Here is a 21,210-nt window from a genome sequence, read left to right as displayed (position 1 = left end):
AGCCGCTCTTGTGACTGATAGAGGCACTCAGAGGCAGTCAGCACCCTGCTGAATTTGTGAACATGGACTGCCCAAGGCATTCATTCCAGTCGTTGTTAGAGGGAAGATGGAGCAGTGCTGAGAAGCCAAGAGTATCCCTCAGCCCTGTGGGAGCTGCCCAAGCTGTTGAGCTCACAAACTGGCTACCAGGGGGCTGAATTCACTGAGGAGAGACACTGTGGGATAGAGTGTCCTTACCAGCCAAGGAACAGGCACTTTGAGAGGTCTGACCAAGGGCCAAGATTTTTTTCTGCTTTGAAACCACTTGAGAAAGAATTTACATATGATTTTTTTTCTTTCTTTCTTATTTCCTTCCACACATCTTTGTCTTCTGCAGTGTCTGAATAAGGACCAGTTGGTTCACAAATGTCTCTGTACTGTCTGGCTGTTCAGGGTACCCCTCTTGCCAGTGGGGAAACTGGTCACACAATTTCACATTCAGCACAGCACGGGGAGGAGGAACGAAATCTGGTAGGGAGGCCTGGGGAGGCTGCCGCTAATGCCTGAGGTGTAGAGAGAGGGTCAGCACACCTTGAGGATCCCAGAGGTATTTGATACCTGTTTTTCTGGTGAGTTTCTTCCCACCAGAAAGTAAGGGAATCCTTCGCCCTTCCTTCTCTGCTCTTTTAACACTGGATTTCTTGGCAGCTTCTGATTCTGTGGATAGGTATTTGGTCACTGAGTTTTCTCACACCAGCTGGGAAGCAAAGTCCTTCTGTGAGCTTTAATGTATCTGTGTGTTTTAATAATGCATTACTGTTGATTTTATACAAATATCACTATTTAAGAACTTCAAAGTCTTTGGTGTTCCCCCCACCCTCCAGACTGTACTTCTCGCTGCTGCTGTTGCTAACACTCCCATGCGTTTCAGCCTTGGAGAAATAAATATTTGTTTAGCTGTTCTCCTGCTGTGCCTGCTCAGTGCATTTGTTTAATGATGACTTCAGTTCAGCTCTGCAAGGGGTTTAGGGAAATAGATTCTCCCAGAAAAGCAAGAGACTCATTTGCAGACAACTTTTCCTGTGTTCTTTCCCCCCTCTTGCCACCCCCATCCCTTTTTTCCCCGGATTAGGGTTTGATTAAATAAATGTGCATGGGCGAAACTCCAAGATCAGCTGTGGTGAGGAGTCAAAGTTTTGCCTATTGTGGTTTTTTTCCCACACCATTTATCTTGACCTAAAACAGGAGCAGAAGGTTAGACTCAGCATGTACCTGCTGCTCTTTCTTGTCATTACCTAAATTCTTTAACCTGTAATTTTCTTTTTTCTCCTCTAAAATATCAAATCACATTTTGGTTTATAACATTTGCTCGAGAGCCAGGCCCAAGCTGCTGTTTCAAAACTTGTATTTGTCATTTTCTACCCCAACTGTCCTGAGTGAAATGAGAGATTATAGCTTTTACTCAAGACACCAAGTTGGCCTATGTCATCAGATTTTTTTTTCAGAATGAGGACAATGGTAACCTTCAAAATCTACATTTGTGCACCTAAATGAAGGTTTGGCTTTTTATTCCTGGAAATGCAGTACCACTTGGCAAAGAAATGAACATAGGATTTTATTAATGCCATTGCCATTTCAAGTAATTTTGTACAGCTGAAACTGAAACTTCTATTAAACAAACATCCACAAACACACACAAAAAAAGGAAACCACCCATCCCTACAAAAACAAAACCCAAAGCCCTAAGCCCCACAAAACAGAATTATAAAAATTCAAACTCTGGAAAGTTCTAAATTTTGATTTTGCTTTGTTTTGGGTTTTCTTATTTTTATTTTTTTACCATTTATAAAACCGTCAGTAATATTTAAACTACTTACGCTTCACTTTCAAAATACAGCAAGCATAATTTTGCCAATAACAAGATTCAACTTCTGCTAGAAAGCAAAAATACACTTCAGCAAAGTAACACATCAGACTCTCTCTTCATATATTTCCAGCTGACAAGGCTTTAGCCTATAGCAGAATTTTTTTTTTATTATGCTTCAGTGCATGACCTGGCACTGGTGTGGCTGAGTTTCATCTGACTACAATCACTCTGGCCCTCAAAGTCATCCCACTGCTTTTTTATTTGTATGATATTCAGAACCTCCTCCATAATGATGATTCATTCCACAGTGTGTCATCAGCAAATTTTGTTGGCATGGTCTTCCTTTACCGTGCCAAGAACTGTGATGAAAATATTATGTAAGATTTATCTCAAGAATTATCTATTAGGAATTCTGCTCATAACTTTCTTCTAGCCTGATTAAAATAATGGGAAATAGGAAAAGGATTTCTTGTGCAAAGTGTATCCCAAAGACACGAGCTATACTCAGCAGATACTTGTCTAATTTGTTTATAAGCACAGTTGATAAGACTCCATAATCTTCACAAATGTTCCATGTCAGTGAGTCTCCTACTCACTGAAGTACTCCTATCCCTAATGTCTTCCCTGAGTCACCTCCTCCCACATTTTCCTTGTTTTCCTTGTCCCAAATACAGCCTCAGAATTAGCTTAGTCCCTTTGTGAGTGATGCTTCTGCACACAAACCCCAATATCCCGTCCTGAACCATTTGTTTTCTTGTTCCTTTGTTTCCATCAGCAGCGGATGCTCTCATGCATTAAAAGTTCCACCACAGGCATTTGTTCGAACATGACGCACCGTGCACCGAAGCCGACGTTCGCTTGGCTCAGGAAGCAATCCCCAGAGCATGATCATCTTCCTCTCTGTTTCTGAAATTTAACTGAGGACAAAGCTATCCTCAGTTTCAGGATCTCAGTAGTCTTTTGAAGTTTTCTTTTGCAGGAAGCCAGAGAACATTCCCTCTAAGTATTTATCCCATATATCACGTTAGCAGTTGATTTCCCCAACATTCCTTATGAGTGCTTTATTTCCCTGTCCCATAGGCGTTCAGAATATCCTGCAGGCTTCTGCCATGCAATTTGGCAGAAATTATATGATATCTACATAGCAGAATGCATTGTGTGTACAAATTACCATGAAACTAAATATTATGTTACCAAAAAGACAAGAAGTTGTATTTGGAAACACCTATATATAATGCTAATAAGAAACCCAATTCCATTTTTTTTCTAATTAACCTGGAAAATCTTACTTTTACAACATGAGAGACACTTCAAGACATTCAGAATGTTAATAAACCCACAGGTATTTCTACTCTTTATATCTTCTGGTATACACTATTCATCAAGAATTGTTGCTCATTTCAGTATTAGTCTGATTTTCTCAGTCTAGAGAAGTTTTACATTTTGAAACATTGCATCTCATTTCTTAAATGCAAAGGAAGTTTCATTTTCCCCAGTTTTGGTAGGAGGTGGACTTCATAAATTCTCACATTGTGTTAGCAAGGAAAGGTAGCAGCCCTAAGGCTCCATAGGAGGACACTGGACAGCTCAAAGAATTCACCATGGGCACAATGACTGAACAATGAGCTGTGTTAACAGTCCTTTGTGTTTCACTGGCAACATGAAATTCTTACAGCAGGAGATACTATGACCTTTTATGCAACAGATCCGAGCTGGATCATTTTTTTGTGGTTGTCACTAGCTTGTGCTGAGCCCAGATTGGCTTAGTCTAATGGTTATGAGGTTTCTGAATAGACTCTGAAAGTCAAAATGAAATCAGAATCCATTTTTCTGTCTAGTTGGTAGGAACAAGCTCTGAGACTTCAATAAACCTGAAGATGAACTGCCCTTTAGTCTCCGGATGTCATGCCTTCAAAGGAGAGCTAAAACTCATTTATGGAAATACTTGGAGTCCTCACCTCCACCCCTCAAATGAATAGTTATAAAGCTGTAGGGTTCTTAAAGCCAGATCCTCAGTAATAGCACAAAATACTGCCTTTTATAGTGTGCTGCTAATGCTGTAGAATAGTGAGGTAGATTTTTCCACCCAGAGAGCAGCACCCCGTTAACATTTAAGTTAGTGAAGTGGAAATTTCTGTGACCTAATTTAAGAACCAGTCAAATGTCTTAGGTGAAAAAGTTCCACCAAAACATAAATGCTGCTGTATTTCTGCTTTGATTAAGAGTCCAGGTGAAGGGTGGGGGAATGGTTATGATACAGGGGAATGCAGTGGAGACGAAGGAATCCAATATCCAAGTAATGGCACAGCTTAACTTCTGAGCATGGGGGATCTGGAAGGCTCGCTTTCAACTCGTGCATATGACAGCCTTGCTTTGTGTTATCCCAGAGGGAAGAAGAAAAGCTGATATTAGTGGTGAACCAAGATGAATTCTGTGAAAGTCTGCAAGGCATCATTTATAGCCTGTGTGCCAGAGCTGTGCTTCCCTCCAGGCCATGATCAAGAAACAGTGCAGTCTCACACAGTGTAAATGAGATTTGGCAATGTGGGTGAAGCTGCTTTCTCTGTGAAGAGACTCCTTCTCTTGCTCCCCTCCTGAACTCTCCTCGTGTCCCTGTGTTCTTGCTCCTGCAGTCCAGCACGTCATTCAACAGGGATGCTGTGAAAGCTGGGACAGGCCGGCGCTTTCTTGGCGGGCTCTTGAATGACACATCCTCCTGCTACACTCTGGAGGTCTCATTCTACAGCTACATTTTGGGTGGAACTGCTTCTGCCGTGCCCTACACCGAGGAAGCCTGTATCCTTTTGAAATCCATCCTCCTCTTGCAGCACACGTGAACCAGGCACTTAAGGTAAATACTTCTGTCTCCATAAGAGTTTGCTAAGATAGAAACACACACAAGTGGAAATGTGAGTCTGTTCCTGATGCTTTAATTTCCCTCATATTGATTCTCCATACTGTGGAAATTCAAGAAGAGAAAGACATTAGATCAAATAAGCCATTTCCCTCTTGTACGAGATTGTCTCACACACTTGTTATAGAAGCTAGTCCTGGAGAGTCTGTGATCCATTCCATTCCACAGTCTTCCATTTCTTTCTTCATTTCTCTCCTTATTCCCTCATTAGCCCTGCATTTGTGTTATTGTTTTAATAGCAAGTTGAGAGTGCATCTTTGGTACTGAGTAAAATATCTTCTCTGCCTTTGAACTGCAGCCAAAGGGATCCATTCGGTTCTGCATCTGCCTCGAGGACAAATCTTCGATGCCAGTACACAAAGAAATGGAAGTCAAACTGTGAAAACAAAACCATCAAAGTTGTTGGCATTTTTGAGTGCTCAAATAGAAGCAGTGTCTCAAAAAACACATATCCATCTGGCTATCTCAATGTATCAGCAATTTGTAGAATTGTTCTGACTGGTCTTATGATCTGCTTTTATGCTTTTCTTTTTCTTTTTGTCACCATGCTCAATCAAACAGCCCGTGCCCATGCTTCAACGCTGGGTATGTTATTTCATTTTGTCATTCTATCTTGGCAGCTTTTGAAATTTCCACAGGTTTAGAAACACTGTAGAGGGAGAGAGATTAGCTGTGATTGCCTATTTACCTCTCCACTGTATTTCAGAAGTTGGGGGTAGCAAGGGAGAAATTTTCATATGAGACATAATTCTTCACCATCCACATATATGGGCTCTCTGCATGGGAATAAGAGCGAGAAATGGGGAGCAGGGAAAGGAATTGTATGTCATTTGGGCTTTTCTGGTTTGACTTCTCCACTGAAAGTGAAATTTGGGGGAAGGAGGGAGATGAATATATTAAAGTGACTTACCAGGCTTGAGCATTTGGAATAGAAGCTCTTTTTTGCCCAGTAAAGTTAACTGAAGGAAAAGCTTCTTGCAACATACACAAATGTAGTATATCTTGCCACTGTGGAAAAAAAATGTTGTTCCTGTTAGGTTTAGGTATTTATTTTCTTAAGTTGGTATTTTGGTGTTTCAAGAACCTCTGCCTTAGTTTCACCTTTAATTTTCTTCCTCACTTTGTGCTCATTGTGCTGACAACTGCTTATTGCTCTTCCTTATTTATTTAGAACAGTTTTTTGACAGTAAGGAATGGAAAGAGCCCCTGTACACATGAGATCATGATTCCCTTGGATACGTTTTCCTTCATGACTTGTAGATCACACTGGCTTAGTTTCCTTTTCCATAAAGATTTCTGGTTTGTGCTTCACATTGCAGAAGTTTCACCTGTGGGGTCTGACATCTCCATTTGCTTGGCTTGCCTTGCCTTGCCTTGCCTGCTGCAGGCAGAGATGCTCCATTCTCTGTTCATCCCATCAGCAGCTGGAGCACAGAAAACAGACTCCAGATCAGCGACCCTCCTTGGAGTTGGTGTAGGGAGAGCTCAAGCAGCAGCTTGGTTTCTCCAGTTAGGGTTTCACCCAGCTGAGTGGAAAAGGAGGAGAAGGAGGTTTTGATTGGCCTGGCAGACAGCAAGCAGGGGAGGCTCTTTGCACATGGAGTGTTCTCCACTGGCATTTTGCCCTGGAAGGTTTGATTATTTCCTTTTCAATGGAGGAATTCTATCCAGAGCGCTGCCTATGAGATCTCTTCCTCATTTGTGCGGTTTTCTAGTTAGTGAAAGAAATGGAGCTGCTTGAAATAGTCTCTAGACTGGTCTGATCCAACACAGGAGTAGCCACTGGATTTATGCACATCCTATCCTGGCAGGGGAGGAAGTTTCACATCACTGAAGTGCCTATGACCGAAAGTAAAACAATTGCAGAATGTTCCAATTTAGCCTGAACAGCCCTTCCAAGCTATTTGCAAGTCAGTGATTAATTAATGCTCAGATTTTTTAATGGACCTGAACCAAAGACACAGGCAGTCAGTTCAGATTGGCCTCCAAGGACAGGGCTGTTTCTATTAACTATCTACTTACATGCAGGCAGCAACTCAAGCAAGTAAATGAAGAAAATACAGTGAGCCCAAGAACTGTGAATTGATAGGGTGGGTATTCTGGAAATCTGCCTTAAAGATGTATTTCTTAGGACTTTGTTCATCCCACTGTGATGTTATTTGGTTGTGTGAGTTTTTTTTCCTTTTCCTTTTCTTTTCCATTTTTTATTTTCTGTTTCTCCTTTTTCCCTTTCTCTTTCCTTTCAATAGAAACAGGATCAGGGAGGCTAGGATTGTTCAAAGCTTCTACTGGTGGATTAGCAAGTGCAGACTGAGATTCAGCCCCAAATTCAGGGCACCCATGACCATGAAAAGAGACTACAAAGCAGATCACTCATCCAGAACTAGTCATACTGGCTCCTTTTAGAGAAGAGAACAAATTAGGATCTCCAGATTCCGCAAAATACTAATTTGGCCTAATGCAGTTTCTGTTGACAGGTAGGAAAACTGAACAAACTCTGACCAGACTTGTGTTTGCACTGGTGACAAGTAATGATACCGGTCAGCTTCTTTTCTTTACAGCAAATAAGATCACAGTACTACTCCCTTTCATGCCATTGTGTAAGTCGAGTAGGTTTGTTGGTGGGTTTTTTATCTCTTCATGTTGTCCAGGTTTTTTACATTCTAACTCTGTGATCCATACAAACCTCTGTGTGAGACTGCAATAGATATATTCTTACATTGGACGAGATTATGCATTTTGTCCAGATTTGTGTGACTGACTGAAACGTACTTTTGTAATTTTTGAGATAAGTGGATACCTTACATGCATGAAAATGGAAGACAGACTTTCAATCTAAGTGTTTGAATTCTTACATTGTTAATGTGGACAGTAACTTTTTTCAGTAAGGAAAGTAAGAAAAAAAGGATGGGAAGGTATCATTAGAAGTGGAAATCAGTTTTAAATTACTCCAGATAGTATGACTGACTGTGTTCTAAATGAATTGGTTCAGAATTTAGAGGATGACACCTGGAATGTTCTAGAAACACAAATTCGCTACTGAGGCTGTAGTATTTAAACGAAATCCAGGAGGGAAGTGCCTTCCTTCAGCCCGTGCAGTGGGTATATGTTTGGGGCATAAATGGTGGGACAACATCATGCAGAGTGTTGAGTTTCTGGCCTTTTTTCTAGCATAGAGAATTAACATGGTTGCCTCAATGTCTCAGGCCTCGATATGGCATGATATCAGTAACAGTTATTGCTGGAGTGCCTCTTGTATTTTCATCCAGCAAACAAAGCACTGCATCAGCAAACAAAGCACTTCCTGAACGTCCTGTCAGACATTCCTGCAGAGGTGTGTGAGCACCTGGTAGGTCTGTGTGTAACTGATACGTACCTGGAGTGTGAGAAACATTAGGGGTCTGTTCTGTAAGCTCTGCTGAAAACCCTACGATAACACGTGCTGCAGATAACACTGAATGGACTCTGTTTCCAGGGCATAATAAGAGGATTGTAGGCTTGTCTGTTGCTCGCCTGGAAGTGGACAGAGAAATGTTTAAAACCCTCCTCACACATGCACACATTTGGTGGTAACTGATTAAAAAAGGCAGCACAACAACAGTTAGCTCAGCACCAGGTGAAGGAGCTTTAAAATGAGCTGATATGCTTCCATTAAATTCCATGTTTTACTAGGCATTTACAGGGCTTATGACACGAGGCTTGTAAACTGTTCTGTAACACTCAGCACCAGCAGCTCAGCTGCTGAGCTGCCTCGATTCAGAGCTGGGCAGGGAACAAGGGATAAAAGAGGGGGAGGCAGGATGAATCCCCAGCTGCAGGGCTGAGCCCTGCTCTGACAGAACTGGTGCTTTCCAATATCTCACTACAGCTGTGAACAGCAGCCATCACAGTCTGACCTGAGAGCAGCCAGAAAAGGACTCTCACATCAACAGCTTTAAAATCTATTTGGTTCATTTTTTAGAGGGTTTGAACTGGATCCTTGCTGCAAAGCAGGCAGCCCATAACAGAGAATAAAAGGTTTTACTCTTCCACAGTCCAGCCATGAGGCAGGAAGGCAGAAATGATGGAGACCTGGCAGGAACTGGTATGACTGTAGCTGTAGGGGAGAATAATCATTGAGATGGGTGGTCACCACAAATGTCAGCATGTCCATAGCTTTTTTTGTGTATTTTAATCTTAATTTCAAGCTTCCTCCAGGTGGAGAAGGACCCCATCCAAAGGTGCACTGCTGAACTCTCTCTTGTTTGTGGGCATAAAGATGTATTTATGTGGCTACAGCCACAGAATGAAGGCTTGGATTGACTAGAATCTCTTCAGATGCCTAACAGGAGCTCACACCCTGGACTCTCGACACAGAGACCAACTGGGTTCATTCTAATTCTTAACTTCAAGCAGAATATCTGCCTGCTGCTTGACTGGGGACTTGAGAAGTTAAATCCCTGGAGGAAACAGTCATTTGTTACATCCAGATTCCTTTTAAAGAGTACTTGGATCTCAGTAAATGCCTGTCCTGGGGAAAAGAAATCTGTATGCAAACTACAATTCCAGCAAAAGCATCTGTAACTTTTAGAGCTTCATGTACCTGCCAGTCCCCTAGGGCAAATGTACTTGGCTATTTTGGGCTTTTTTACATTTCTTTTTTTGGCAAGTGCCTGTCCTGATCCTCCTATCTCTGTTAGTGATATCCTTAAGAGAAGATCCTCATGAGACAGATTATGGCCCTTGCAGGTTCATTCCCAGCCAGTAAAGACAACATTACTAGCAAAAGCCAATGAGGTATGAAAAGCTGTGCTGATAAAGCTGAGGGAGCTCTGCAGAGGTTATCCAGTGTGGCTTAGGTTTGAACTTCAGTTAGAGCTTCTTGCCAAGATGGTTTCAAAGTAAATCAGGCTCATATTCAGGAAAAGGCATCCAGAGGTCTACACCTTCCTTCTTCTTCTGCTAAGCTCCTAGAAACAGGCTCCTTCCTGTGTGTTGCAAAAGGTGGCATTAATCCTAATCCTGCAGGTTTTCATAAGGGTGATCTCCTTGCACAGCTTCTCTCCAGTATTTGGTTTTTTCTTAGTACCATGTTTAGGGCTGGTTTGGAGGAGAGGAAACAAAACACTCTTTTCAGCTCCCCAGTCTGTGTGAAAGTGTCAAGGTTTACAGCCACAATTTCAAATGCTCTTAATATTACTGGAAGCATAGAGTTAAATTATAGAGTTGTAAAGTTACTTTATAGTGATAATGCTGTCAAGCATCAATATCTCAGCCCCAGGGCACCATGGAAACTCAGTTAATGATATAAGAAGCTGATATTTTTCAGGGTTGCAGCTGTTGGCTCATACCCAGAAGGAATCTGTGTGTTTGTTCATATCGGGTATATACAGTGGGACCTGCTCAAAGAAAATTAAGAAACAGTGAAATTCTGTTTAATGAAGTGCAGTGGAATGAAAGTACAAAGCAATACATGGTGTTGCAGTGTGCACAGCTCATTCTCTCAAAGGGTTCAGTGGAGTGGACAATGCTGCACAAAAATACTCCTGTAAGAGAGGCTGTTTGTGGGGGAGAGTTTATATTTGTATGTAGATTTGTTTATCTAGTTGCCTGTAGCACTGACTGCATCAATCTATGCAAACACTGTCTGGAAGTATCAGTAAGGAAATGGAAATTAAGGGAAGTGACTACAGTCAGCTTAAGAATATGTATAATTTTTGTAATGGATTTCTTAGGATCTGTATCTCAAAGTGCTTTGATAGCCTCAGATGAAAGATGCTATAAAAGTGGAAAGTGTATTATAGTGGTTTTTTGTTGTTGTTTTGGTTTTTTTTTTTTTTTTTTTGCTTAAAAGTAGAATATCAGTCTTGGAAGACATCTTCAAAATTATTCCATTTAACCACATGATTCCAGTTACCTTTTCCTTCCTCTTGTGCACACAGATTTCTTTCCCAGGGATACCAAGGTACAGGGGAAAGAACAGATATAAGCAGGATGCATATCCAGATATATAGAAATGCTCTCAAGTCGGTTTCAGACCTGAATACAGGAGTTTGCCTTCTTTGGAGAGCAGGAAGACTTGAGTAGCTGTGAGCCTGGACAAGGGAATTTGGACAGGCTGACTTGAGAGCTGTCAATATTTACATCTGTATTCAGGAACAGGGACCTTGTGGGCAGCTGGAGCATGAGCACCTTAGAGACACATGTGCAAATACCATCCCTGCACCCCGCCAGCTGTCCTCAACTCACTGCTGGCACAGGATGTGCTCCTCAGCCTAGGTAGGGCTGGGAAGACTGATCCTCATAAGCCCAGCTCTAAAAATGGTCTCATCCAGTGCAGCCTTTGGGGTCTCTGTTGAGACACTGAATGCTGCTGGTGCCAAACTGTCATTGAGGTTTTGCTGACTTAAAGCCTCATCGGTGCTTTCCACTCAAGCTATCAATGACTCTTGGCCTGCATGAACAAAACTCCCTAATTCGAAAAGGTTTCGATGGTAGTGTATTAAAAAAAACCCATAAAATTTGCCAGTTAATAATAAACATCGTTGCATTTTTCTATTAGTATTTCTTTTGTACACAGGAAAAAAAAAAACTTCAACTCAGCACTTAGACCAAGCTTTTGCTGAATGGTTGGAAGGTGCAGTTGATCACATGAGTGACTGAAGGGCTTTGGATGATACAAAAAAGGGAAAGCTCTCTCCAGGCACTGCTGCTGTCCTTTTTGGAACTGGCTTTCCTGGGTTTGAATGCCTCTCTTATGAACTTTCTTTTCCATAAGCTTGTATTTTATCTTTTTCTTAGAAGCAACTTAGACAAAACTAAGCATATAGAACTGATATGAGGCTCTTGGGTGCTCAGAACACCATACAAATGCTATTAGATCCGTAGTTAAAATAATTCTTTGGTAAATGTTAAATTCCTATTAGTAACACTTGCTAAACTTAAGTGCAAAGGAAAGGGCAAGGCTAATCTGAAAGGCAATGGAGAGCAGGGCTTAAAAGATATTAACAATTTGTTGGAAATGTCTGAGGGGAGTGGTTATTATAACTAAAGAGTAATGTCTGTGGGTTGGAGACTTAGGTTAGGAAAGGGCTTTAGACAGTGCTGTGCTTTGAAGCTTTCCTAAATGTCAGTGGGGATGAAAAGAAAAAAGCCATTAAGAATGAGGTGTTTTTCAAAAAGCAATAAACAGCCAAATTGCAGTGTCCCTGAGAAATGTCTCTCCTTTTCTACCAGTCTGTGGTGGTGTTTGTGTGTCTCCATGTTTGTCTTCTTTCTCCTCTTGTCTGTGTCTCTTCACTTCTGGCTGAGTCTTCTCCCCTGTGCCTGCCTTGTCTGTGTCCTCACCATCTCGTTGACATTTCGGTCACTACCCCTACCCCAGGCCTTTCTGTCCTCTCATTGGGCTTTTTTCAGGAGGTGTTTCACTGACCAGACACACCCAGTCTTGTGGTTTTGTTCACTTTTTACTGTCTTTCACCCAAACTGTTCCTTCTTTCTTTCATATTTTGCTACCTAAAGGCTCAGCAGAACTTCTTGTTGATTAAAGGCAATTCTAGGGTGGGAGCAGAAGCTATTTTTTAACTACTACTTCTTTAGTCCCAAATACCAACATTCTGGAAGGGCATAAGAGATGGTTTTTTAGGAAACTCTGCAAAGAAACAAGCCTCTTGTCTGTCTGTGTGTCCGTCTTTCTCAGCTGCTTGACCAATTGCAACTGAATTTGACAGTGATAAAGGTCTCAGAGATATTACATTCCTATGAGTTTCATGAAAAATAGCTGGCTGAATGAGCAGAGAGACCACAATTAATCTCTCCAGTAGGGACAGCTGCATGTCTGTTGTTAGAAACCAGAGGAGGACAGTAGGCATGAAAGTCACAGGAAACAGATCCAACATCTCCTTTCCTTTCTGAGCTTGTCCCTGGTGAGTCGAGCCTTCACTTTCCTTTTCTCTATACACTTTTACCCCTAACATCTGTGCAAACCCTAACAAAGGATATCTTGTGGCACTCTGAAAATCAGATTGCATCTTCCCCATCAAATCTCTGCTGAAAGAGGCCAGAAACCTGTCAGGTTTCAGTTCACAGGTGATGAGAATACACATCCAAGCCAAGGCCAGTACAGGCCCACCCCAAGCCAGCTGGGTTTCTTGTCACCTAGAGGTGAAACTTTGTCCACAGTTCAGAAAAACAAAGCCTGTACATGTCTCAGGCAGAAACTAAAGATAACCTGCAGCTTTGATCTAGTGTTCAGTAACTTTTGTGTTTTGATAAGAGCAGGGTGGGTCTCATTCTCTCATGTCTCTTAAAAAGAGAACAGCCAAATCAGCTCAGATCAAAACCAGTCCTCTGCAGTGTCTTGTCTCCGACAGAGGTCAAAATAAGGTGCCTGAGAAGAATTTAATAACAGAATAAGCATGTAACTATTTTCCCTGAACATTCTTTGGCTTCGAGCAATTAGTGGATTGGGGATCCCAGAGACAGAGATATTAGACTCATTAAATCATTTATGTTGGAACAGACCTCTCCGACCAGTAACCCAGCACTGCCAACCCCACCACTAACCATGTCTCCAGGTGCCACATCCACGTGTCTTTTAAATCCTTCCAGGAACAGTGACTTCACCCCTTCCCTGGGCAGCCTGCTCCAGTGCCTTACAACCCTTTCTGTGAAGAAATGTTTCCTAATATCCAACCTAAATGTTCCCTGGGGCAACTTGAGGCCATTTTCTCTAGTCCTGTCACTTGTTACCTGTGAGAAGAGAGCAAGACCCACACACTGATTATATCTGAGCTAATAGTCAATGGATGTGTCTCCCATGAGCCTGTATACATTTTTAGCATCCACAACATTCCTTGTTATGGATTTCCACATCTTACTAATAACTTGTTTGTTTTAAGCCTACCTCTGAGCTTTCCTGTGACACAGGGCTATGAGGAGATTGTGTTTGCATCTGAGCTGGTTAAATAATTATTTTATTCTCTTTTGTCTTTTGGCCTGGAAGCTTTATTATGTGATTCCTAACTGTACCCTGGGAGCAGCATTGACCATCAGCCACCCGTATTTCACGTTTGAAATTTCATAGCTGAGGTAGTTATTTGCTGACTACTTACCCTGTACATCATAAGCAGAAAATTACCAGATCAGGTAATCATGTCAAGAGCTGGTTTGTCATCTTACATTTTTTCTCTAGTTATAGACAACTGTTTGAGCTGCCAAGTAATGGAGAATCAACTCCAGTGACTCCAGTGGTATTTCTTGTGGGATTTTTATTTGCATTCAGGATAAATCCCACCCTGGTCACATGAGCAGCAGATACAAGCACCAAATGAAAAATAAAGCTTTCAGTTTGAGAGTACAGACTGTAAGCATCATGTGTTCAGTTCCTGATACACTTAGCACTGTGCTTGTTCTCCTATCCTCTTGTTTTTTCCCAGTATTTAGGAGGGATTCAAAATTTCCTAAATTAATTGAATTTCTGTTCAGCATAGACTGGAGTTTTTGGTCATCTGGTTAAAAGAATCTGGCAACCAATGCCTGTTGGAGGGATTACATTTTTGAAAACTGCAATATCCCAAATACCTTGCTTTCTGTCATTATGATTGGAGTGCATCACTCTTCCCAGCAAACCAACTTCTGGATAACGTGCTCCCACAGTCAGGTTGCCTTCATGATCCTGTCAGGCTGTTTTTTTCTTTTTCTGAAACTAAGCAATCCTTATTAAACCAGCAACTGCCATCTGATGCCATAAAAAACCCTAATGATAGGTGACAATCCATTCATCTTTTCTCCATCATCCCGTCCCTCTAGAAATCCACTATGAAGGTTAACTGCTCAAGACCTCTCATGTAGCAAAGAAGATCTGCAGGGCAGTGGAGTGTCACATGTGGCAAAAGCTTACACTGGACTGGCTTCTGTAAACATTTGGCTGGAGCAATATTGGGGGGACATGTGCAAAGTGAGATCTCTTCCCACCACATCAATAAATGACAGATCTCAATATTACTTTCAGTAAAGCCTTAAATACGTTGTTCAAGTGGAATGCAGCTGGTCTAATCAAGTTAGGTAATGGAAATGGCTCGGAGGCTCCAGTTGTCTTCCTGGTGTCTTTCTACAAGAAAGGCAGCTGGATGTCCAACGCTCCTATGTGGAGTCAGGACTGCATGATTCTGCCAGCCCAAGGGCAGAAGAGAGTTTCCAGGACTTCAGCCCCATTATTCCTGTTTTCAAGCCTTTTCATCATTGAGCTTCTGAAAATTTCTTCCAGGTCTGCTAAGTGGCTGATCCTGTTGGCAGAACACAGCTTCAGGCTCTTTGTCTCTTCCTGTGGAGCAGTGACAGCTCCACTTGAGAAGATGCCCATGGCTGTGCCTGTTAGCACTCTCACAATCTCATATTCTTGCTGTAATACTGTGAAGATTTGAGACTGGGCTATTTCTGGGCCAACAGGGTTATCATCTTGGTGCTCCTTCTTCCTTACTTAATGATTCCTCTTTGCACCACATCCCTCACGTTTCTGCCAAGCAGATTTTATTGCATTGACTTTCTTTCCAAAGCCTGCCCAGAAGGACAGCTTTCCTTCAGCCAGGACACAGAAAGGGCCTGTGTCTCTAGAACCATCAATATTTTTCTTGAGATGATAAATGAGCTGCCAATAAACCAAGGCAGCTGCCAGATCCATCTGAGAAACAGACCTTCAGACCTGGTTTATCCGTGCTTGGTTTATTCATGTGTCTGGAAACCTTTGGGATGCAGAGGGCTAAGCACTCTGAGGCAGCCACTTAGACGGTATAGATTGATGCAGGGGGAGTTTATGGACTGGTTCAGATACATTCGCCATTACTTTGTGCTCACCTATCTCAAGCAAGAAAATGGCTTCATATTTGTCATAGGGAACACCACAGAAAAGAAACAAAGCTTTCAAAACAAGACCTAAATTCTCATACTTGCTGTATCATTCAGTTTGTTTTTCTTCTTCTCTTCTGGCCTTTCTTGCCTATAATTCAGGTTTTTGCATAAGCTGTGAAATTTTGTTGTCAGGAGTTTTCTAAGGAGATGAGGCATGGCTGATTACATTGTGCCTGGAGGGATGGGAGCAGTTTATGTGCTTCAGTGAGTAAGGTTTGTAGGGAGACCAGTCTGGTTTTGAACCAGATGACACAGCTGGGAGAAGCAGGTAGCCTCTGTGTTTAGGATGCTTTGCCAGGCAGTAGGCATTTGTTTCATATACATTCACCCCAAAACTTCTGACCTTATTTTTTTGGTTTCAACCAACAAGAGTTCTCAGCGGTATTAAATTTGGGCAAGTTTGATGAGAACAGGCAGCTGAGCAAAGGAAAGGGACTCAAGAAATGCCTCTGCTGGGGGCAAGGCTGGAGGGAGTGTAAATGTTACTGCACTCCAGAGGGTCTGTCTGGAGGAGTGACCACAAAATGCTCCAGCACGGAGAGAATTTCAGCTGGCACATGATCCATATTGCTGGAGGAACCCGGGTTAGGGACCTGTGTGATGCAGGAGCACCAGGTCCAGCTCTTTGCTCATGAGGGGACTCGAGGAAGCCCCGAGGCAGGAAAACCAGCGGGGAGAGCACTCGGTGCCGCCTCTCGGGAGCACCAGCCCGATGCCTGTTCGCGCATCCCCGTGGCCGTGTCGCAGGCGGGGCTGGTCCTGCCGGAGCGGTGCCGCGCATCTCCCGCTTGCTGGAGCTCAAGTGCCCTCTTCTGGCACCGACCGTGCCATCCCTCCGTGGCAGCCGGCTGAGAGCAGGGCATGTTTTCCTGATGGTTGCTAAAATCAGGAACAAAGCAGGTTTTTTCTGCCTTTGCTTCCCCTCTGTGTCCGGACTGCCCTGGCGGCAGTAGCGGTTGGAGGACACGGAGCATCCCTATTGCAGCAGCCTGGCTAGGTCTGAGCTTTCCTGTGACCCAGGGCTGTGAGGAGATTGTGTTTGCGTCTGAGCTGATTAAATAATGATATTTTTTTCTCTTTTGTCTTCTTTCCCCTGCCTTATCAGTTGTAAATCTGTATCTATCTTGATTTATGCCAGCTGAGATTGGGGTGGCCTTTCCCTGCTCATGTTCCCTGCTCTCTGTTGTATAAATCCTCTCTTGGCTATTCCTGACCTGTTGATGTCAATAGTTTTCACCGTGAATCCCAGTGGGATCTAGATTTGACCTCTGTCGATTACCAAGAGATAGCTAGTGATGAAATGAGGGGAGAGGGGAATGTGCAGCAGCTGTCAGAGAAGTCCCCATCCTGGCTGGGAAAGTTTGGATACACTTGTTAATGTCAGTTCAAGGTTAGCAGTACACAGCGCAGCAACTGCATCTGTCTGCAGAGGCGTGTAAAATCAGCCTTAAGAAAAAGGAGTTTCCTGCACTGCTTTATCACATCAGTTACCATCAGAGGCCTTTGCATGTGCTTTGGATTTTTCTCTATGTTTAAGAAACATTTCAAGCCATAATTGATTATAGCTGAATTTGTGTTACAAAGTAGGGAACAGCAGGTCAGGACATTTACGCTGTGAGACAAGACTGAGCCTGATTCCCATTTAGATGTTTTACAGCAGAAGGGTAGTGGTTTTTTTCCCTGGTTACAAGCAGTGCCTCAGCTCAGTATCCAGTGCAACACTGTATTAATAATTCTGTACTTATTGTAAGCCCTCTGAATGCAAATCCCTTGCACGCGAGCTGGATTGGCATAAACCACTTTGGGAAGCACATACACAATTTATACTGCCCTCCACTGCCTTTATGAGGAGTAAGAGGAGCTGGAGCCAAGATTGCCAGGTTTTGTAAAGTGCCAAGCTGAAAGTGAAAATCCAGCTTCTCCCTTCAAGGTGAAAAGGACATAGGAGATTCTGGTGGTTTTGGTCTGCATGAGGATCTTGCTGCAGTGGTCTCTGCTCTGTTATATGCACTTTTAAACTGCCATATGCTGACATTGTTTTTTCCTGGTCATTTCACTATTAGTTTAGTAAGGTCTCAGAATAGAGGTTGGGAAATGTGACTGCTAATAATGTGATTTTATTTAAACCCTGTGCCTGTGTTCCATCTCACTTTCCTTCTCAGTGCTGGGTGGTTAGGTGGAATTCAGGCAGAGATGATCTGTGGCTGCAGATAAATACAGCACCCTTGCAGTGCTACCAACCAAACCCAGGAGTGCAGGGACAGGTAAGACCACGTGCCAAAAACTGAAATGAGACAAGCTAAGAGTTTCCAGCCAACGCAAGCTGAGATTTTAAAGCACTTTATGCGAACGGACATAATAGAAGAACACAGACAATACTCAAAATTAACCTGGTGACTTTCAAAGTGATTACCTGAAATACGACATAAGGATAAAGTGAATATAGTCAACTTCTAACATTTCGCTTTCAGGCTGCTGCTCTGCATAGGAAAATTTATATGCGTGAGTGCATGCATACATTAGGTATGCACATACACCAGAACTTTTAAGTACATTCTCAAGATTCATGAAGGAAATGAATGATGACAGCAAAAGAAACTTGCAGGCCTCTCTTTGTGTGGGGAAGCTCCAAGCCACCATTTCAGTGAACAAAGATGCCCCTCTATCAGGCCTCCGCAGACAGAGCTGGAACTGGAGCGGCCCAGAGTAACAGTGCTGAGAAGTTGGTACAATAACGAGGCAAAGCAAAGCAGAGCCTAACAGGATGACAGCACGAGGCGCCAAAAATAGGTGGCTTTTGTATGACTATAATAGCACCACCTGCTTTCAGAACGTTAGTCATCCTGTAAATGTGTCCATTCCAGTGAATATCCTTGAGGGAGTTGACACAGAAATCCATAGAAACGAGGCTCTGAATCTGAGCAGAGAAAAGGGAGAAGAGCAGGGATGCGTGAGGCTGAAAGGAGCTGCTGGCAGGGGAAAGGAGCAGCCTGGGATTGCGTGTGTGGGTGTGCATGGGGTAGCAGAGAAGTTTGCATGCTCTTGAAGGGAAGAATTTGTTTCCTTCTCATCAAACCCCAGCCCCTGCTGCTTTTTTTGATTTTTCTCTAGCAGGGCCAATCTAGGCACTCAGTGATGATAAATAACCCAGTATTACAAGGTGACATGCACAGTGACACGATAATATGGAGAGAAAGAGAAGAACCCAAAGGGACATTGTTTCTGTCATTTATTTCCCCAGTGTGCTCTGCAGCTCAGGCAGTTTGGGAACCCCATCCCACGGCTCCATCCGCAGCCTGGCGAGGGGCCTGAGGGGAGCGGGGCAAACCTCGCTGGCATAGCCAGTCTCTGAAAATGCTGTGTTTTCCCTGTGAGCTTTGTCTGCGCTGACCTTGGCAGGATGCTTCAGCCCTGTTTTGATTGAGGGCCTTTTGAGACCTCGTGTTTGATCTGAGGTGAAGGGGTCGCTCCGCATGTCACGATGTCACGGTACCTGCGCTCGGCTGTGGCTCCGCCGCCGTCCCCCCGCCTGGCCTGGGGGTGGTCACACCACCTCCCTCCCTCCTTCCCTCCCTGCCTTTCCTGGTTAGCAGCTTTCGGCTCTGCCATCATAACAGGGTTGGGGTTTTTTTAACATTGCCTTTCCTGGATTTTGTCAAAGCAAACTGAGAGCAGAAGTGGTGTTGTGCTGACACGCACAGAGCATCAGCGGGGCTGAGCCCTCGGCTCCCCCGAGCAGGGTGCTGTGTTTGGGCTCACGGAATAGCAAGTTGTCGCTCTCTGTTGGACCAACAGAAGGAAAGAAAAAAAGGAACATTTTGCCAGAGGGTTTTCTGGCCATTTCCTGGTGACTAGGGATGTTGAGACGCGGGGATCTGAATCTGTTTGTGGCTCTGTAAAGAGCTTTGCAGCCTCAGTGCCTGTCCTTTCCTCTCCCAGTTTTTTCTTGGATGAAAATGCAGGATGGGAGAAATGGCGTTGTCTAGACGATGACACAGTGCTAGGACACAGTCTAGTGAGATAAAAGGAAAATGGAACAGGCATACAGAGCAAAGTGATTTGCCTAAATCTGCACAACCAGATCTCCTGACTCCTTCACTCTCCCTCCTGTGGCTTCTCCTTAGGAGATGAAGTTGATTGATTGAAATTGCCCTTTTTACCGATTACCATTTTAATAATCTAACCAGTTATGTCAGAAATCCAGCATGAGGGGTTGTTTTTTTTGATGCAATCTGTTTGTTACTTGCATTTCTCACAGGTGGGCACCAAAATCAGACTAGTTGGGTACTCTTTTTATTTACATTTGGGTTTGTGTCCTTGTCATTCAGGTATAGTGTGGTGTTACTGCTGCAGCTGCATTCTCACATGACAGGGGAATATTCTTGTTAGGAGGAAATGAAAATTAAAAACAAAAATGTCCCACTCCCAACCCATCCCAGGGGAAAAAAACCCAAACACAACAACAAAAACAAACCCAATAAACCGATCTTCAAAAATAAGTCTTGATCTCATAGGTCTTGGATAAAATCTCTTTGCATATCCGTGCGTGCTTCATCTCCTTGGCAATTGTCATCCTGTGTACAATTCATGTTTTATGAGTGTAGGATGGAAACTATTGCTGTCTTCTGCTTTGACATTTCTGTCTCCTCGCCGCCCTCTTTGCCTGTTGTTAGTTGCTTCTCATGCCACATCTGACTGGTTTTCAGTGTTGATGGGGAGTCTTTGCCTTGGAGTTTTGCATGACTTACACTTAACTGACCACCCCATTCCTTTGAGGTTTTAAATAGGTGAATAACAACCCAGCTTTGTGCCCCAGGGTTCTGATTCTTGATGGGTTTTCCCACATGCTGTCAGCCTGCAAATAAATAACACTTGCAAGAAAAAGGGACTAAAATCATGCTAAATCTCCTCTTTTTGCTGAGAGCCAAACAGACTAGTGGCTGGAATGCAAGAAGAAAGGATATTCCTATTCCCTGCTCATTTGGCTGACAGAGTAATCACTCAGAGTAATAAATCTTCATTGGAAACTTAGATGAAAATGGAAAAGGAATGAGAGTGCTTTCAGAGAAGAAGCTGGGAGGGGGCTTTTGTCTCTGCTGAAGCCCAGCTTCAGAGGGAGAGTAAAAGGGCTACAGAAGCCCCTGCTGCTGGATGCAGAATGGGCCTTAAAGCCCAGGGCTGTGCCTGTTGGCTTGTCCCCCTCGGCCCTGGTCATCCCCCGGTCCTGACCTGTGCCTTCTGCTCCCGATAGCCCTGGGTTTGAGGAGCAGGGATGTGTGTCTGCCAAATGCACCTGAGCAGCATGAAGGGGCACAAATAGGGGCCAGGAATAAATGCTAAAGATCTAGAGCAGCTGGCTACCTGCTGTGCTTGCTCTGTAACCCTTCAGGAGCCAGCACTTTCCCACAGCCTCATGAGCAAAAAAGGACAAAAAAAAGCAACCACAGAGCTGAAACATTTTATTTTCCCTGCTGGGCCTGCCAATTAACCCTGTCAGGAGCTGGAAACCCACAGTTGGCGCATCAACAGACAATGAGCTGCGGAGGGGGAGTGCTGGAGGAAG

At 43.4% G+C, this 21,210-nt stretch overlaps 1 protein-coding gene across 1 annotated transcript in view; it reads left to right on the top strand.

The window, feature by feature from the left end:
- Positions 1-21,210, top strand: part of AGBL4 (AGBL carboxypeptidase 4) — a 585,664-nt gene that overhangs the window by 499,131 nt on the left and 65,323 nt on the right. The window contains 1 exon segment of the mRNA XM_042030660.1: positions 4,480-4,642. Within this exon segment, the coding sequence (XP_041886594.1) occupies positions 4,480-4,642 (163 nt within the window).

Source organism: Corvus kubaryi, unplaced genomic scaffold (genome assembly GCF_017639235.1).
Source record: "Corvus kubaryi isolate FWS band 111438036 unplaced genomic scaffold, C.kubaryi_AGA036_p1.0 37334, whole genome shotgun sequence".
In the NCBI taxonomy this organism is placed as follows: Eukaryota; Metazoa; Chordata; class Aves; order Passeriformes; family Corvidae; genus Corvus; species Corvus kubaryi.
Note: the sequence above shows the minus strand (reverse complement) of the source record. Positions and strands in the feature narration are given on the sequence as shown.